The 20759-nt window shown below is 38.7% G+C and overlaps 1 protein-coding gene across 8 annotated transcripts in view; it reads right to left on the reverse strand.

Annotated features, from left to right (window-relative positions):
* Window positions 1-917: 917 nt before the first annotated feature.
* The window catches only part of PNPLA4 (patatin like phospholipase domain containing 4), a 51372-nt gene continuing 31530 nt past the window's right edge, over window positions 918-20759 (reverse strand). For 5 of the 8 annotated variants that reach the window (XM_007060553.4, XM_043537783.1, XM_043537784.1 and 2 more), the window contains 3 exons: window positions 16680-16745; window positions 8459-8611; window positions 918-1791 (listed from right to left, as the gene is read on the reverse strand). In XM_007060553.4, coding sequence (XP_007060615.2) covers window positions 1660-1791; window positions 8459-8611; window positions 16680-16745 — 351 coding nt within the window. In that variant the 3' untranslated portion in view covers window positions 918-1659. Of the gene's footprint in view, window positions 1792-7566; window positions 7626-7645; window positions 8046-8458; window positions 8612-16679; window positions 16746-20759 lie in introns of those variants that run through there. The other 3 variants (XM_027822974.3, XM_043537786.1, XM_043537785.1) reach the window with 2 other exon arrangements.

The following is a 20759-nucleotide window of genomic DNA, read 5'->3' on the forward strand; positions in this document are numbered from 1 at the left end:
GTGCAGTATTTTCTTTGCTAGGGCTTGGTTTATAAACAACTGTAGTAGATGCTTTCAAATTCTCATCTATATATTTTCCATTACATAGACAGCAGGATATTTGCCATTGTTCATTTGAACATTATATAATTTACACACAGTTTAATCTTTATAGTGCAAATAGACTAATCACTGTATGTGATCCAAGCCAGATTTATTTTTAAAGAACAAGGAATGTTACTGAAAATGCATACATAAATATTAAAAAAAAGACTTGTGACCATTTCATAATATATTAGGGTCTAAAGGCTTGATCCTTCACCCAATGAAGTCAACAAAAAAGCCTTCAGAATCTGAACCTGTTAGTTATTGAGCTACCTGAATTCCAATTAACTCTAATGGGAATTGAGACCCTCAGGAACTGGCATTCTGTCTCTGCCAACCCTATCAGAGTAGATCTTACTGAAAAACACACAACTGTCAGAGCTTGTCAAAGAACTCTTGCTGAAATCAGTTTAGATTTCTTTAATTAGCATCATGTGAAATAGTATTTTAGAGATATGGTAGAGATATTGGACTAGACTATAGTTGGAAATGTATGGTTTGAATATCTAAATACTAACATTTGAGATATATGCTGATCTCAGCAGAACATTTCAGATTAGGTCTCCAAAACGTTGCCTCTTAATTTCCATAAATTATTCACTAAAAAGTTATTAGGGACCCTCTTATGCCCTGGGCACTTCATCCTGCTCACATTTAAGTAAATGGAAAAACTTCCATTAGCTTCAATGGTGCAGGATCACGCCCTTAGTGAGGGGGAAAAACATGCATTTATGCAAACTTTTCAAAAATATCGATCATTTGTCCAAAATGGATCAATGAAGTATAACACCATAGTACTGAGAGATTTACAACAAAATAAATACCCGACAAAGTTCCAAACATACATTAGTTTATTAAAATTTAGTAGACAAAGAACCACTGCATAAATAAAATTAATAATATCTGGTGCAATCTTCTTTCCAACATATTTTGCAGAAAAAAAATGTTCTTAAATTTTGGAACAGATGGGTATTTCAGGATTTTAAAAGTCCTGGAACTGATTTAAAGGACAAAAAGTTCTAATGGTGAAAAAATACATGTATTATAATTAAAGAAATGCAATTAAATTGTTTTGTTTCTCAGAGTCTCTTTGTAATTAGAGTTCATGCTTGAAATATTACAACCAGTCAATTACTGTGCACAAAAATAAGATTAACAGAGAAAGTACACAACTATTCAAAGCTTAAGAGAACTAGATACAGTGCACATTTTCAGGACACAACCTGAATGAGTATCTCATATATGACTGTCAACAATCACATTTTCGGTATTTTATGAAGTAATACACTAGTCTGTTCTGTACATCCTAAATGACGACCTTCTTTTAATTTTAATAGATTTTACTATTATACCTATTTGAAACAGCAGATCCTTTTACCATGTAAGTACAGTTTTCCATTCTGACATGCTGACCAATTTTAGCAAAGCACCTGGATATTTTCTTGACAGATGCGATACCTCTGGAATTTGTATTTTAATAAACAAAAATCATGGCAGCAATATCTTGGGTTCTGAGTGACACATGTACTTTGTTTTGACAGCTATCAGACATTGTTAATTTTCCATGCACATAATCTATTCAAACCAGTTTTCCTTTAGTAGAAAATGTACAGCATCATCAAATCCATTTTGGTACAGTGATTCCATCTTCTTCTGGCTTGGTGGGAATAAAGCTTGATTAAGTCTTACCAGGTTGGCCACAGACAACTGCAACAGAGAAGTATTCTAAGTTAGGCAACTGTAAGGACAAACTATTGTATTTGATTTTCTTGTTCTCTTCATCTTTCCTACCCCCTTTTAGGATAGATAAATGATGTTTCCAAAATCTAAAGACTACTGAAGACCTCGGTTGATCATTCTGATGGTGTAATGATTGTCTGGTTATAGGCTTGCTCTCCCTCCTTATATTTTAGATTCTTTCACTAAGACTATTTTATTTGTAGCTAATTTAATCCAATAATAAATAAAATTACACTGAATAAGATATTAGACATTTATTAGTTTAAATGATTAACTCATTTAATATATGTTTTATTTCTTACACACTTCACAAATGGTGCAATATAATTATAGAATAATAATTACCTTTTATTTGAAATAAATAATTAATCAAATTTTGCAACCATGGAATCACTAAGCCTCTGGAGCCTTGTTTGAGTTGACTAGGGCAGTTCAAAACTCTCAGAACTATTGTTTCAGGTTGACTGCAGATTCAGACACACATCACTGCATCTGTTTACTTGGTTAACATTTTCAAGGTTGTCTCTAACTCTGAGGGCTAGAAACTGTTTTAAGTGACACCGGAGAGTCTGGAACACAACTGTGGCAAAAGTGACTTCTGTGGCAAATTCCAGAGATGCAGAATCACAGAAAACAGAGGGCCTCCAAATAAACTCTTTAGCATGTACGGATGAGGCACCAAACTTTGTTTATTCAACCAAGACTCAGCTAGATGACTCAGTTGGTCAATATCAACTTATTTTCTATATGGATTCATGGTGCAAATAGTAGCCAAGTAATGTGTGAAAGATGGCATACACATGTTAATTTCACCTACAAAGTCATCTTTCCAAACCATTCCTACTGCTGAAATCCATGTCCATATTCTAATCATCTTACCTTGAATAATGCAACCTTTTCCTGTCTGCCCTCAGTACTTCCTACCTCCATTAGTTCAAAATGCCATTGCCAAAGTAATCTCTCTCTCATCATTTCATCCATGTCCCTGAATCTTTCCATTGGTTTATTGTATCTCAGGATGATTTCACTCTTGTATAGAAGACTAGCACATCACTAAACTTCCAGTTAAGACCTATTTTAAGTGCTTAATTAGGACTTCGGTGGTGCAAAGGCCTTGTGCTGGTCATCTGCATAGGAAAGAATTTGTCATACTGCATATGATTCAAGTTCCTCATTCTCATCACAAGTAAAAAGGCAGAAAACACTGCAAGTGAACTGTTGGCTGAATGCCTAGCTTGGATTTGTAGAACACTGAGCCACATTGCTCTGGGAGAGAGGACTATACGAACAAGACAGCCTGCATCTCACAAGCAGGGAGCTAATCTTCCCAGTTGGAAACTAACTGGGCCAGCTAGGAGGGCAAAATAGGAGGAGGAGGCAAAAGTGGTAGAAACTCAAATCCAGTGCATCATAAATAAACTGAACTGATGTGACATAGAATATGAAGACACAACATTTTTCAACTGTTCTATGGTAGGAGTCTGGACAACAAGCAAGAGAAATTGGAAGTTTACATTGGTGAGAATAAATTTGATATAATTGGCACTACTGAAACAGAGTGGGATGATTTGCATGACTGGAATGTTAAAATCACTGGCTATAACTGGTTTAGGAAGGACAAAATGGGTGAAAGAATTGGGGTGTGATATTAAAGATACCATTACTTGTTTTAGAGTTATTGGTAACTCAGAAGAATAGGATCTTGAATGCATAGGGATCAATGGGCTAACAAATAAAGCCCAGGAGAGTTTATTCGTCGGGATCTGTTACAGACCACTGAATCAAACCAGAGAGCAGGATCAGTTACTTCCTTAAGCACCTGTCTTTAATATGAGGAAGGAAAAATTGTGCTGTGATGGGGGACTTTAATATCAGCAATGTATACTGGAAGTCTCAACCAATCAACAGAAAAAAATTATCAGAGTGTCTAAAAATTATAATTTCCTAATACAAAAAGTATTGCACCCAAAAGGAGTTAACTCTATTTTGGACCTCATTATGATGGAAAAACAATCACTGGACTATTAGTTGGTATTTGCCTAGGGATCAACTATCATGACATGATTACATTCAATAAAGGGCAAACAGAGGACAATCCCAGGCATATTTGGTGCTTCAAAAGGGTTAATTTCCCAAAGATGAGGAATATTATGAGCAAAATAGATTGGGAGAAAAAATTTAGACAGAAAAATCTGAATGAAAATTGTGAGTTCTCAAAGAAGATCTTATTAGATGTCGAAAAAGCCATAATTTCATAATCAAGAAAGAATACAAATTTGGCTGAAAGCCAATCCTGGCTCATTAGCAAAGTGAAAGAAGCAATTAGAAATAAAAAACTGAAATACATAACAAAGGGAAATAAACAGTAATAGATAATTGATAAGGGAAGCTAAAGACCTCAAGGAAAAAAACAATGGTTGGAAAGGCTAAGGACAATAAGGAGTGTAAGTACATGTGCCCTTACCAGCATCCCAATGCAAGAAAGCAAGGGGGTCACTGGTATCTGGTAGTGAGTTTCAGCTGGCCTGGTCCACTCAAGGTGCCCCAATTCGTTAATGCTAAATTAATTGTAGGTGTCATGTCATTGGAAAACTAATATCACACTGAACATTAATATTCTTAAGTGGTGTATGTATGGTAAATGTCCAAAGGATCATACAAATAGGAAGAAAATGTACAAAGGGTGTTTACCAGACAAGTAAACAGGTTTTTCCCAGACAAAGGGCAGCCTGATGTCTCCAGAGGCCATCAGAGACAATAAGCAATCACATGTCATTTGCATTTTAGCAAACACCAGTGGAGGAAGAAACCATGGAAAGTTCTTCATTAGCAGACTCCATGTCTCCTTCCTCACAGCTTGAATGAGCTTTATTTTGGGCAGGAGGGGGAGGGGGTAACCTTCAGAAGAGTCCATTTCTAAAGTTAACTAGACTATAAAAGAGAGAAGCAAAGACCCCTACGATGACAAAGGAACCAAGCACTATAAACTTTGTGGGACATTTTGACCAGAGGGGTGGTCCGCTATCTTGCTGGAAGGTTGTTTGATAAGGAAACTACCTTGAACAAAGGCTGGAGCTTGTTGTGTACTGTAGGTTACCCACTAGAAAGCATTTTTCACTTTTATTTGGTTGGAACCATTTCTAACACTATCTTTTGTACTTGAACTCACTTAAAATTCTATATCCTTTTGTTAATAAACTTGTTTTACTTTCAATCCATACTAACCCAGTGCTGTGTTTGAAACAAAATGATTGCTAGCTCCTGTTAAAGTGATAACGCTGTGCATTTTGTCTCTTTAGAGCAGAGGTGGGCAAATGACGGCCCACGGGACTGTCCTGCCCGGCCCTTGAGCTCCTGGCCGGGGAGGCTAGGCACCAGCCCCTCCCCTGCAGCCATGTGCCGTGCTGGCAGGGCCCTGGGCAATGGGGCTACGCGCTCCTGCAGGGCAGCGTGTCTGGCTCCGGCCGGGCGGTGCAGTGGCCAGACATGCTGCTCTGAGCGGCATGGTAAGGGGGTTGAGGCCGGGGGATTGGATGGGGCAGAGGTTTTTGAGGGGGGGCGGTCAGGGGATGGGGAACGGGGGGGCTGGATAGGTGTGGGAGTGCCAGGGGGCCTGTTGGGGGCGGAGGTGTGGATAGGGGTCAGGACAGTCAGGGGACAGGGAGTGGAGGGGTTGGACATGGGGTGGAGTCCCAGGAGGGGGTGGTTAGGGGACAAGGAACAGGGCAGTTGGATGGGTCGGGAGTTCTGAGGGGGGCAGTCAGGGGGCAGGAAGTGGGAGGGGTCGGACGGAGGCGGGGGGCCAGGCTGTTTGGGGAGCCTCCATACAGTTTTGCAACCCCAGTGTGGCCCTCGGGTCAAAATGTTTGCCCACCCCTGCTTTAGAGGAACAAACAAACCTTATTATTCCATTGAATGGTCCAAGGAAGAACTAGACATTGCAGAGAACATGCTTTTGGGAAAAACTGAGACTGGGGAGGAGTACTTGGGTCATCTTGCAAGATATAACCAGAGCTGGTGTATACTGGACTGTGGCTAGGGTTTAACAAGCTAGAGTTGCTGGTTCAGAACTACTTATTACAGACACAGTGCATGGCTTGTCTGCAGGCTGTAGGTATCCAAGCTGAGCCACAGCAGCAGAGCATTTAAGGCACAAACATTACGGGCAATCGATGACAAATCCCTTACTGGTTTGGCTTGCAGTATATTAGGATCAAAAGCAATCCCTCAAATGGTATACTATCCCATATTCCCTTGTTAAAGATGGAGATGGTAAAATTGTTAATAATGATGCAGAAAAGTTCCATAACTATTTCTTCCCTATATTTGGAAAGAAAGGGGATGAAGTATTCATTGATGATGTATTTTCCAGCCCATTAGTACCAAAAGAAGTTAGTCAAACATCATCTACTAGGAATAAATATTTTTTAATCAGCAGACCCAGATAACTTGCACCCATGAGTCCTGAAGAGTTGACTCAGGAGATTTCTGGCCCGCTGATGTCAATTTTTAATAAGTCTTGGAGTAGTGGGAAAATTCCACAAAATTGAAAGAGTGCTAATGTTGTGCCAATACTCAAAAAGAGCAAGTGGACAGGTAACTATAGCTAGTTAACCTGACATAAATCCCAAAATAATGGAAAATCGGATATGATATTCAATTGATAAAGCATTAAAGGATAGGAATATAAATAATGCCAGTCTACATGGTTTTATAGAAAGTATGTCTTATTAAACAAAGCTGATTTCATTCTTCGAGGAGCTTACAAGTTTGGTTGATAAAGTTAACTGCATAGACCTAATATATTTCGACTTGTAATGTGTTTGACTTAATACCACCCCACATTCTGATTAAAAATTAGCACCACAAACTATCAATAAAGCACACATTAAATGCATTAAGAACTGGCTAACTGACATATATCTCATAAAATAGTTGCCAATGGGGAATTCATGTTGAATTGGATGTTTCTAATGAAGTTCTGCAGGGATAAGCACTAGTCCAGACACTATTCAACTTTTCATCAATGAGCTGGAGGTAAATATAAAATCACTGCTGATAAAATTTGCATATAACACTAAAACTGTCCGGGTGGTAAATAATGAGGAAAACGGCAATTATATAAAACAATCTGGATCTCTTGGTAAGTGGGTCCATTCAAACCAAATGTGTTTTAATACAGCCAAATGCAAGGTGATACATCTAGGAACAAAGAACCAGGAACAAGGCTATACCTACAGAATTGGGGACTGTGTCCTGGAAATCAGTGAGTATGAAAAGGATATAGGTGTCAGAGAGAACAAACAACTCAACATGAGCTCCCAGTGCCATGCTGTGGCAAAAAGGGTTTATGTGATCCTTGGATGTATAAACAGGTTTTACCTCTGTATACAGCACTGATGCAAGAGATAGTGGACTACTGCATACAATTCTTGTGTCCACATTTTGAGAAGGATGTGTGCACAAAAGAGCCACAACATTTATGACGGCTTGAGAAAATGCTTTACAGTGAGAGACTAAACAAGCTTAAGCTGGTTAATTCATCAAAAATAAGATTGAGAGGTGACATCATTACAGCGCATAAACGTAGAGAGAAAATACTGGGTACTAAAGGGCCCTGCAGTCTAGTGGAGTAAGGCACAACAAGAACCAGTGGTTGGAAGCTGAAGTCAGACAAATTCAAATTAGAAATTAGGCATACATTGTTAACAGTGAGGGTGATTAACCATTGGAACTAAATACCAAGGGAAGTGGTGCATTTTCCATCTCTTGAGGTCTTCAGATAAAGCCTGGATGCCTTTCTGGAAGATATGCTTTAGTCAAAAACAATTTATGCTTTAGTCATACCAAATTACTGGGTTCTATACAAGGGTAACTGGGTGAAATGTAATGACCCGTGATACACAGGAGATCAGACCAAATGATGAGCCAGTGATTTCTTCTGGCCTTAAACTCTATGAATCTATGAAGAAGGCCCTTACGCCTTGTGTACACAAGGAAATTAATCAGAGTATAAGGTTGCCACCTGTTCAGGTTTTCCCATGATCATCCTTTTTTGAGGTGGCTGTCCTGGAAAATCTGTAAGTGTGCTCAGTACACATTGCCAGTTGTCCAGTTTTGTGGGCTCAGGATCATCCTGGATGTCTTGGATTTTTGTACCTCAGAGGTGACAACCCTACTGGCATAGCTACTGCAGAATAGCTCCTTGTGTGGACACGATTCTGGAATAACAATCACATTTATTCTGGAATAATTACTCTACTTTGGAAGTTGTAGGTCATGCTGTCTAATCTTTCCCCAGGCCTTTACTGGAGGAATTGTATTGGGATAGAATAACTTCTTTATCTTCTTCTATGTCTCCTTTTTTTTCTTAACATTGCTCTATAGTATGGAGTTTGTAGCCCTTTTTAACAAACTGTGCATGTGCCAATTGAGCACATTTTATAAACTGAAAATCCAACACTTCATTTTTTTTAAACACACCTAAAAAAGATTAGGTTCTCAATTCCCATAAAAAGTCAATGGGAGTTGGGTACCAAACTATCCTAGCTGCTCTTGAAAATCACATAAAACAGCTAGCAAAAATAAAAATAATAAGGCTATCACCAAAATTAGTTAAAAACAAGTCACTCACCATTAAGTCTTGCTTTGCAACTTTAATATAGAGATCTACATGTCCTTTGTCTTGTGGACAGATATCTAATCGACCACTGAAAGGAGAAACAGTGACTGTTCGTCCCATAGGCAGAATAGGGAGGCCATTGGTAAGGCCACCATCAATCCATTTCTATTGGGAAAAAAAGTCAGAGTTTGTTATGTGCTGACTAGAGCTGGGTCAAATTTTTCATAGTGAATATTTTATTTGTGGAAAATGCAGTTTTGGTCAACCTGAAACTATTCATGAATTTGACATGAATTCACTGAATAGTTTTCTCCCTAAATATATTTTTCTGGATAGAAGAGGAGGCGGCCTTTCCCTTATAACTGCCAGCCCACTAGTTTGATCATTCACCTAGGATATGGAAGACCCAAGATTAAATTTCCCCTTGACCTTATGTAGAGAAGAGATTTGAACTTGTTCTCCCTCATTACGGGAATGTTCCCTAACAAATGGACTGTGGGATACACCAAGACAGATATCTCATAATCTTTCTCACTATGTATAAATAATGAAGTAGGCACTGGAGTGGGGACTTGAATTTGGGCATCCCACATCGTAGATGAGTGTCCTAACCACCAAGCTACAGCAATATTCTTACTTACTCTCTCTGGTCCAACGACTATTCTCTGTTCCAATGAATAGTGACTGGGCCAAAAGGAGAGAGAGAGAGAATATCTCTGTAGTCTGGTAGCTAGGGAATTCATCTACAATGTGGGAGACTCGAAACAGATTATTTTTTATTTGCCAATTTTTTTTTGACAAGTTTTGAATTCAGTTCGACCCTAACCAATTTTTTCAATTTTTCAAAACTGCTAACAAACAGAAAAATCAAGTATTTGCCCAGCTCTAGTGCTGAACCTTTTTCACTGACCCCCTTAGATCACATAAACAAAAAAAAAAATGTTAAAAAACATGTTGAATATATACTGTCCTTCTTAGAACACAATAAAAGCAGCAGTATGTTTTCCTTACTACCAAATAAACCAAAATTCTAAAGTCTGGACAACACAAAGAATTCATTGTTCAGTGGGTGACATTATACACACGTATAACTTTATTAGTGAATGTTTCATATATACCTGGTAGTCTCGACTTGTCTTAAATCTTGACTCAGTGCTAATTTTGGTTTGTTTGTTTTTTAGTTAACAGATTAATATGAACATACTCATATCAATAAAATAAAAACCTCAAAAGCATGATACAACAGAATTCCTTAGAGATTATATAGAATTTAGAATACTAATAATTTACAATTTTGCATGTTGATATAATGTACGTGTGTGTGTGTATATACATCTATAAACAATAGAAATGTTTTATGTATATGTGCATGCATATATCTATATAATAACTATAAGATCTAACAGGGTATTATAGATCAGTTATTCTAAACAAAACAAAAAAAAATCACCACACTTACACAAATGTGTAGCACAATGAAAATATGGATGCAAATGAACTTTTTGCAGAAAGTTAAAAGATATAACTGGAATTCCAATTTCCATTGTTCAAGATGGAATTTCTATCTAATCATACATATGAGTGCTTTTATATAACAATTCTTTTATTTAAACTATTTATTATTTTTAAAAGACCAGTTTGTTCAACTAGTTAACAATACAAGTAATAACTACAACAGAAGGTACTGCTGGCATGTTTTATTTATGAGGGCTATGAGCAGCATAGTGCACAAAAACTACGTAAGTGGTCAAACTACAGTTATAGATAAGAAGCCAACATTAGAGAACTTGTCTATCCTATCCATGAGACTTCTCATTACTTCCAGAGGACCAGTTCATTGGCATCTATCATAGAAAGGATATAGATAAAACACCACTAAAGTGTGTAATGAAGTTATTACTGTCATAGTGTTCGAATAAACACATTACAACTCACAATCAAATACTTCTGGGGAAATTCTGTGCCATTGTGCAATGCAGAATGTTGCAGAAATTAACACTATGTATGCAGAATTTCTTTTCCCCCATACAAATGGGCTGCAGTGCTGCTAGCCACCAGTAGGGGATGCTGGACCCGGTAGAGCCCAGCTCGCATATAAAAGGCACTGCTGAGAGGAGGAGGAGGGAACTAGAGGGTTCCTGGCAGCTGCAGGTCCCAGCATGCCTTGAGGGAAGGAGAGGGCAATGCACAGGAAACTCCATGCAAGTCTGGGACTGAGCATCAGGCTGTACGGAAGGGGCTGTGGGTATCTGGTTAGGAGGGACCCGCAGCTAGGGTCTGGGGGAGGTAGGGGGTTTGGGTGTATTGGCTAAGGGGGCCCCCGCAGCTGGGCCTGGGGGGGCAGGGTTGTGGATGCCTGGCCCCCCAGCTTGGCTCTGGGGGGGGGGGGGGGGGGGCAGGCAGGAGAGCAGAGAAACAGGAACTGGGTTGTCATAGGGTTTTTTTTTAACTCTCTATTCCTGGGGGAATTTTGTGTGCTGACAGGTATTTTGAAATAAATTACCAAAATAACTGAAACTAGCATGATTACGTAGCATTATTTTGACAAACAAATTGAAGAATTTTGCAGAATTTCAAAATATTGTGCACAGAATTTTTAATTTTTTGGCGCAGAATGACCCCAGGAGTAAAGCTAACCAGTATCAAGTTTTGTACACACCGATACAAATTCGGACGTAGTTTCAGAATTCTCAAACAAATAATTGAACACTAATGAGACTGTATACATCAAAAGTCCTGTCTGAACTATTAAATTAGTAACTGAAATAATCAATTTAAAGATAAACCACTAGATCAAAAAACTCTACATTAGCCAATTGGTATATTATAGCAATCTTTAAAAAAAACAGGTGTGGTACTCCATTTATTCTTTGCTTGCCCAATGCTAAGACAATTTGGATAACGCAACTCAAGGGACAAAAGCACACACATTCTGACTATGAAAATCAACGACAGAATGCTGACAGGAGATGAGTATCAGGTTAAAAAAAACTATGCCACATGTTGGTGATAGTAATAGTAACATATTATGTTTCCCGATTTAATTATAGCAATTTGTTTCATTATATTAAGAGTGTTCTGAGTGACCATGAAGTTAATAGTTGCTATTCCACACACCTGCTGTGGAAACACGGACATTTTATAATTTTCTGCGATTAACTAGCATTATCCGGACTGGTTAAGTTTTTTGGGGAAACACCACCTATCAATCAATTTCAATAAATTATTCATGTCTAAACTATTATTATATTTACATATTAACTTGGGTCAGAAAATTATCTTCCCTAATTTGGCAGCTAGAGTATGCCTCACCAAATCTACACCAAAATTAATGGGCTTGCTAAAAGAGACTGAATTTGTTATTTGCTTAAAGGGACAGCTGAGTAAGGCTTTTGACCTCCCAAAAAAACAAATTTTGTACTTGCCTGAAACAATTTAAAAAACTTTATAACTTTGTTATTTTACTAATTGTAAATTGTATTTCTACAAACAACACAAGAGATATTAAGTCCTCATTGGAGGAATGAGCTGATGGCTATTTATAAGTGCCCACTGTCCAAGTGCAAAATAGTGCAAATTTCTGTAAACTTAATGGCAGATGATGAAGATACCTCTGGGGTTCAGTCACAGGAAATGCGGTTGTGACAAGTTTCCAAAAGACCCCATTACCTCTACTCTGTCTGGAAATGGTTTATGGCCTTTGTCACGTGAAGTGAAACCAGTCCTTAAATTAGGAGGACACTGCAAGACCCTAGCAATAATCAATGATGTGACCAATGTATAGCAAGCATTACCTCTGGCTATAATATCTGTTGGTTCAGCATCTCTTCTGGGGCTCTCCATATTCCACCATTTGGCTGCAAAGCTACCTCCACAGTGGACTGGTCTCTGCTGTAGGCCAGCCTATTTTTCAGCTCTACAAGGGCAGCTGTCCTTGGGCCAGCTCCCTATCTGTGACCAGCCATGTGATTCTGTAATCTGGCCTTCCCTCCATAGCCAACTCCAAATCTGACAATTCCAGAAGACTGCTCCCTCTCTCACATGCCCACATATTGTGACTCTATGATGGTCTTCTTTTTGCCTGGTCCCCCAGAACAATTGGGTTGTCACCAGTAATGTATTACTTACTCTACTGCATTTCTAATAAAAATCTCTCATCCTAATTTATTTAAATTCCCATTTTTCTAACAATTTAACATCTCCAGCTTTGTAATTTCACAACTCAAACTTTCAACTTTTTTTTTCTAATTCTGTTTATACTGCAAAATGCCCCTCCTCAAAACTTCAACATTTGTGATACCATACACATAACTTCTAAAAGGGGCTGAATTACAAATCCTTTGTTTCATAGTCTTAAGCACTGCAGTCCCTGTTCCAGGTAATTTCTATGCCATTACACAAAAAGAAAAGGAGTACTTGTGGTACCTTAGAGACTAACTAATTTATTAGAGCATAAGCTTTCGTGAGCTACAGCTCACTTCATCGGATGCATACAGTAGAAAATATAGTGGGGAGATTTTATATACACAGAGAATATGAAACAATGGGTGTACCATACAGACTGTAACAAGAGTGATCAGGAAAGGTGAGCTATTACCAGCAGGAGAGCAGGGGGGGAGGGGGAGGAACCTTTTGTAGTGATAATCAAGGTGGGCCATTTCCAGCAGATGACAAGGACAGTAGAAGGGGAAATAAACAAGGGGAAATAATTTTACTTTGTGTAATGACACATCCACTCCCAGTCTTTATTCAAGCCTAAGTTAATTGTATGCAGTTTGCAAATTAATTCCAATTCAGCAGTCTCTCATTGGAGTCTGTTTTTGAAGTTTTTTTGTTGAAGAATTGCAACTTTTAGGTCTGTAATCGAGTGACCAAAGAGACTGAAGTGTTCTCCGACTGGTTTTTGAATGTTATAATTCTTGACGTCTGATTTGTGTCCATTTATTCTTTTACGTAGAGACTGTCCAGTTTGGCCAATGTATATGGCAGAGGGGCATTGCTGGCACATACCACATTGGTAGATGCGCAGGTGAACGAGCCTCTGATATTGTGGCTGATGTGATTAGGCCCTATGATGGTGTCCCCTGAATAGATATGTGGACACAGCTGGCAACGGGTTTTGTTGCAAGGATAGGTTCCTGGGTTAGTGTTTTTGTTGTGTGGTTGCTGGTGAGTATTTGCTTCAGGTTGGGGGGCTGTCTGTAAGCAAGGACTGGCCTGTCTCCCAAGATCTGTGAGAGTGATGGGTCATCCTTCAGGATAGGTTGTAGATCCTTGATGATGCATTGGAGAGGTTTTAGTTGGGGGCTGAAGGTGATGGCTAGTGGCGTTCTGTTATTTTCTTTGTTGGGCCTGTCCTGTAGTAGGTGACTTCTGGGTACTCTTCTGGCTCTGTCAATTTGTTTCTTCACTTCAGCAGGTGGGTACTGTAGTTGTAAGAACGCCTGATAGAGATCTTGTAGGTGTTTGTCTCTGTCCGAGGGGTTGGAGCAAATGCGGTTGTATCGTAGAGCTTGGCTGTAGACAATGGATCGTGTGGTGTGGTCTGGATGAAAGCTGGAGGCACGTAGGTAAGTATAGCAGTCAGTAGGTTTCCTGTATAGGGTGGTGTTTATGTGACCATCGCTTATTAGCACCGTAGTGTCCAGGAAGTGGATCTCTTGTGTGGATTGGTCCAGGCTGAGGTTGATGGTGGGATGCAAATTGTTGAAATCATGGTGGAATTCCTCAAGGTCTTCTTTTCGATGGGTCCAGATGATGAAGATGTCATCAGTGTAGCGCAAGTAGAGTAAGGGCATTAGGGGACGAGAGCGGAAGAAGCGTTGTTCTAAGTCAACTTATAAAATGTGGGGCCATGTGGGTACCCATAGCAGTGCCGCTGATTTGAAGGTATACACTGTCCCCAAATGGGAATGGGGTTATGGGTGAGGACAAAGTCACAAAGTTCAGCCACCAGGTTTGCCGTGACATTATTGGGGATACTGTTCCTGACGGCTCACCTTTCCTCATCACTCTTGTTACAGTGTGTATGGTAACACCCATTTTTTCATGTTCTCTGTGTATATAAAATCTCCCCACTGTATTTTCCACTGTATGCATCCGATAAAGTGAGCTGTAGCTCACGAAAGCTTATGCTCTAATAAATTTGTTAGTCCCTAATAAATTTGTAAGTCCTCCTTTTCTTTTTACGGATACAGACTAACACGGCTGCTACTCTGTAACCTGCTACTACACAGTATCTTTAGAGCTATGAACACTGATTGAAAATGCAAAAACTTCTGAATAAGTGGTTCAAAGATAGGGGAAATTCTGAAATAGTGAGCAATGAAAACCAACCCAGAAACTCAAATTGAGGATGCAAAGCATGAGGACTGGGCTTAATGGAAGCTACATATACCAGTAAATGTAATTTTCAAAATATATTGCATCTGCAGAGCCATTCTTTAAGAGTTACATGCTTTGCTTCATGAGCCACAGAACCATCACCAAGCAGTAAAATTTTTGCACGTCTCATCCACTCTTTAAGCATTCTGGAACAGACGGTGAAAGACCCCACACTCTCTAATTGCCTATAAATTCCCCTCCACATCAAAGGCAATAATCTTCTGTTGCTCTCCACTTGTTGATCAGCAACAAGTTTCAGGAGGAAGTATCCTAACTTGTTTAGGAAATCCTAAACAAATGAAGTATTACTTCCCCCAAATTGTCCACATATTTAGCTTCTGAATTGAGAGAACAGAGCTACATAAAAGTCCGAATTGACCACGAAGCAATAGCTGTGCATATTTCAGTGACTGGCATAATACACAGGCAAGCAGCAGTGGCTGCCCTTCCTTTAGTGGAATGGAATCTAAGTCCTCTTGGACAATGCTAACTGAGCCACACTAGGAAACTTCTGAACTGAAATGGCCTAGCCTTTCAACTTCTTGCCAAACACCAAAAAAACTAAGGTAGATCCACACTGCAAACTTCTTAGTGTAGAGAATATAAAAAGCTAGCCCCCTAGCAGGGGTAAAATAGCATTGTAGACCGTGAGGGACTGATTAGACAAGAAAAGACACACCTGAAGCCTGTGCGTATGTACCCAGGTATATAACCTACATGGCTCTATAGTTGCCCAAGCAGTGCCTCCCCATCTATACTGCTCTTTTTAGCAGTGTAGCAACCTGCTGTCTCTCCCCTACTGGAGCCTTCTCTGGCAGCAGAGAAAGACTCCAGCAGTGGGGAAAGGCTCTGCCAGCTCTCTGCTGCCCGAGTCTTTCCCCACTGCCTTCCCCTTGGCAGAGCCTGTCACTGATATGTGTAGCTACACATTACAATGTGGACACACTGTGGCACTGTGGTTTTTCACGGTGGCATGTAGCTACACATACCCTACGTGCTGCCACAATTGATGCAGTATAGATATAGCCTTAGATTTACAAAGAGATTTTGTCCCTTTCAAGTAATAGAGAGTGCTTCTGACATCCAGTGTATTTACCCTAAATTGTAAAAACAAGATCAACATCCAAATGACTCCATCTGGCAAAAAGTGAGGCTGCTACTGAATTTCTGGGGCACCTTTCGTCATGGTCTGACCCCCCTGACTCAGGTTATTGCCTAGGGTGGTGCTCTTATGTGCCAGATATGATGTCAGTGGAGTTGAATTGTACAAGACACTATTACATACATCATTCCCACAACCAGGAAATGAACTCAAGCTTTCTTTTGGCAGCCAGAAACTAAATTGCCAAAGATGAATCCATTTCAATGAAGGGCAAAATGATTTATTTGAACTTATTCTGGAAAAGATCTGATGGGAGGAAAAACACTAAACGTAACATTAACATTTTGGTACATCTCAACTGAATCCAACTACAATGTTTAGAAGGAAGAAATTACCTAGAGATTTTTGTGCGTCAAACAATACTGTAATCATTAGCAGCCCAGCAAACTAGATAAACAACTGGATATTACATTAACATTTTAAGAATGCTGCTTTCAGGTCACTACCATTTCCAAATGCATAGTGTCTCTGGCATTCGCTATGTTTGTATAAGAATGGATTGCAATGACTTCCTCGAATGCTCTTTTCATCTACAGTGTTAAATAAATAACCCTCAGTGTGTAACAAAACAACAGGCTTGTGATTCTCCCTTCCCTCCACCCCCCAAATCCATCTGAGATTTTGATGTCACAAATGAAGAGTGCTTTTGCAATTAAATACACAAGTCTTCAAACATCACAATATTACCTCTCCTTTATATTCCACTGCTTTAATTCCTGCATACACTGGCACAAAACTGCTGGCCAGGAGGACCTAGAGAGGAGAAAAGAAAAAAAAAGAAGGTGACAGTAAAATAAATCTGAAAATATTAATATTTTCTTTTGTGTGTCATGTAATCTTCACCAGTCAATACAATAATCATTATTCAACATGTTAGTTCCATCTACTTCACAATAACCATTTAAAAACATATTCATCTCAATATCTGCTATGTACTGTATGTCAAAATGCGATTAAGAGTTCAGGACTGTTATTTTAGTTAAATTATAAATAGGAATCTCAGAGAGTGCACATGGTACAAATCAATTATTCTGTCATTGATTTAATAATGTTTGGTTTAGAAGAATCCGAACTAATTTTAGATTTACTTTATTCTTTCATGTTGCTACAAAATCACAATTTCTTAATATAGATTAAAATCTAAATATATGTAGATTGTAAACACACTGTGTGTTATTCATAGTTCAATACTGAAAAGTGAAGCTAGAACTGGCGAAAGACAGGCATTTAGCAGATACTTTGACATAGTGTTTTTCTTTCTAATACATCAGTTTTTCTGAATAATAATGCAGTATGATAGAAATTGCACTTTTATAAATGATAGCCTTAAAATTCACATATGTATACCATCCACCTAAATGAATACTTTTTCTTTTATTTTTGTGTGCTGAACTATTGCAGAATGAAAGCGACAAGTTACTATTTGAACTTACATTAGGTTAGACTAAATAACCGACTGGATTTTGGCTCTCGTAAAAGTGATACACAAAGATTACACTTACATGTGCAAAAACAACTCAATTTAAAAAAGCAGCCAAAAAATAATATCTTTGTATTCCACTAAGCAATTCTTTGTAATTATTGATGTTTTACTATTACAACCCTTTTCACTGCTAACAGTAGTTACAATCATCAGGGCCAAGTGTTATGGACACATCAAGCATATAACTAGTCAAAAATTACAAGAGCAGAGTAGTTCCCAAGGCAACAGTTTGTAGTTTTCTAGCTTAGAGAAATACACTGCAATGCAGCACATGCGTAGAGAACTAACTCTACACTTTTCAGCACTCGCTACTGTAATAGAGAACATGCATTCACTGCAGATTGCTGTTCACCTATCTTCTCTCCAGAACAAAGGACATAACTATTCTACTCTATTCTACATAGGTTTTTATACTGCACTCATCACCATAGTATCTGAGTTCCTTCCGGCAGTGCACTAAGCAATGTGACTACACATTTGTCATGTTCAGGTCTCTCATCCACTCTCCAGGGGGAGAAACAAGTGCAGTAGAGTGTCTTGTTTTGGTAGTTTTTTTTTTTTTAATATACCTGTTGCTAGGTATTTATATTAGAAAAGGCAAAATAAAAGAAATATGCCTTGCACTTGGAGCAGAAAGTGGTGAAGTCTGTGATGTTCCTTAGTCTTCATTCCACAGTCCTGGACTACCACCCAAGAAAGTTCTACTTCCTGCACAGACAAGCTACACTCTTACTGTCAAGAGTTACATTGTGTCATAGGAATGGAGTTGTTGACATGATCTTTTTGATATCCCAGGCCCATACCATGGAGTGCTTTGAGGAGAAGGACTGAAACCCTGAACTTGACACAAAGTTCTATGAGAAACCAGTGGAGGATAGGTCTGATATGCTCACTGTAGGCTGTGTTGCTGAGAAGATGCCCTGTACCGTTTTGTACTAGTTGGGCTTTCCTAAGCACTGAAGACTTCACACCCAATTATACTGCATTGCTGTAGTCCAGCTGAGAGATGAGGAAGACATCAATAACTGAGGCAAGCTGTTTGCCCACCAGGATAATGCAGTCTCCTAGCCAACCAGAAATGGCAGAAAGCATTACTTGTGGCTTTTGTTATGTGAGAGCTCAGAGTCACTGAGGAATCCAAGAGTACTCCTGGACTACAGACTGAATTGACCAACTGTAAATATGAACCTTCAACCAAAGGAGACTGTATACTGGAAGCAAACTCATCAAAATACTTTCCTTTGCCCATCTGCACCACCGCTTTCATGCTCAGATTCAGTTTCAGACAGCTGAAGTTCTCTGCTTTCTTCTTCAACAAAAATAGCCCACCAATTTTGAATATTGACAGATTTAGCAAGATATTAAAAACTGGCACTTAAATGATGGCCTTTTAAATTCATACTTCGAGATCTAAACAAGTAGCTGGATTTTAAGTGCTGATTTTAAGTGCTGATCTAAACAAGTAGCTGGATTTTAAGCAGCGCCAATCGAATCCAACAGATGCTCAGAAACACAGGGAAAGAAGGAACCCTACCACACATGCCACTGGTTGGCCCATCCACCCCCTATGGATTTTAAATAAAATATTTTCAAATATTAATTGCCTAAAATACAGAAGATTGTATGCAATATTTTAAGAGGTTTTGGGGAAGAACCCCTTCCCCAGCTACCTCAAGAATCCTCATTCCTATTTGTTTTCAGATCAGCACACATTCACAATCATGACCAAGTCTACATGGTGGCATTTAGAAGAAAATGTTGGAAAGCACCAGAGATGTGCCCCCTCCGAGCTCGACATACTGTACACATGCACATTTTTTTTTGGCAGTGTATAGGCCTGTTTGAACACAAGAACTTCCTTTAGATGTGTCCTTCTCTTCCTCTTATTCTGCCATGTGACCATGAGATGATACAATGCTACACTGACATCTGACATCAAGACCCATGAAGGCAGTGACCAAATATGGTGAACTCCCTCTACTATCCTGATCTACCTTCAACACTGGTCACCACATGATCTCTTTTTTTTTTAAGTGGGTTTCAGTGAATAAGAGAAAATCGTGAAACAAATATTTAAGAAGACAGCAAAGAGACATACATACATTTAAGGAATTCTTTTTAGCAAAATTTACAGAAACACAGGGGGCCAAATTCAATAGCACCTTCTTCATCAGGATGGGTTAAGTAAACGTTTTGGGTCAATTTTCTGAGGACCTGTTTAGAGATGAACCCAAGGACCAGCCTGGAAAGAAAGCAGAGCAGGGCCAGGGAATCAATACTCAGCCCAGTAAGAGTCAACCCTGTTGTTTTTATTATTATTGCCATATGGTTAAACCTTTGGTTTGTGAGGGCAGGATTTCCAGGTTAGGATCAGTAACATTATTGCTATGGAGGAGGATGTTACATGCTAGGGTGTTTATACCCTAGGTTGAGGGCATTATGTAAGAGATTTGCATAGCACCCACTCCCACCTGTCTGCCATGGGCTTTCAAAAAAGGATGACGAGAAGAATTTTTTTTTCTAACTTTGCTTTCAATTAAAGCTTCCAAAACCCTTAAAGACTAACAGGCATGAGTGCTATATATTTTTGGAATTACAGCTTTTTGTTTATCTGCAATGCCTATGTAATGCTGCATATGTATGCTTTGGGTAGCAAATTATTGTCCCATATAGCAATAACGATATCTACTTTAAGTACTTTTTCATCCTATTTTCTCGTTGGAAGGCCATGATTCTTCATGCAGCAGGCATTCTTTTGCCGTGCCTGACCCTGGATTTTCTGTTTCCAGGCTGGGGAGGGGGAGCCGGTAGGAATCAACTCTGCCCCCAATAATAGTCTGCATTCTAATCCTAAAGTTTGTTAATTGTGGTCCTTATTTTGTTCCACTCCTGGAAGGCGCTGCATGAAAATTAGGGCTGTCAAATATTTAAAAATTAATTGCAATTAATCATGTGATTAAAAAAATTAATTCCAATTAATCATGGGATTAATCATGCTGTTAAACAGTAACAGAATACCATTTATTTAAATATTTTGGATGTTTTCTGCATTTTCAAATACATTGATTTCAATTACAACACAGAATACAAAGTGTACAGTGCTCACTTTACATTTATTTTTATTACAAATATTTGCACTGTAAAAAACAATAGAAATAGTATTTTTCAATTCACCTAATACAATAGTGCAATTTCTTTATCATGAAAGTTGAACTTACAAATGTAGAATTATGTACAAAAAAATAACTGCATTATTATAAACACTTTAAAGCCTACAAATTTAC

The sequence above is a fragment of the Chelonia mydas genome, chromosome 1, assembly GCF_015237465.2.
Source record: "Chelonia mydas isolate rCheMyd1 chromosome 1, rCheMyd1.pri.v2, whole genome shotgun sequence".
NCBI classification, from domain to species: Eukaryota; Metazoa; Chordata; order Testudines; family Cheloniidae; genus Chelonia; species Chelonia mydas.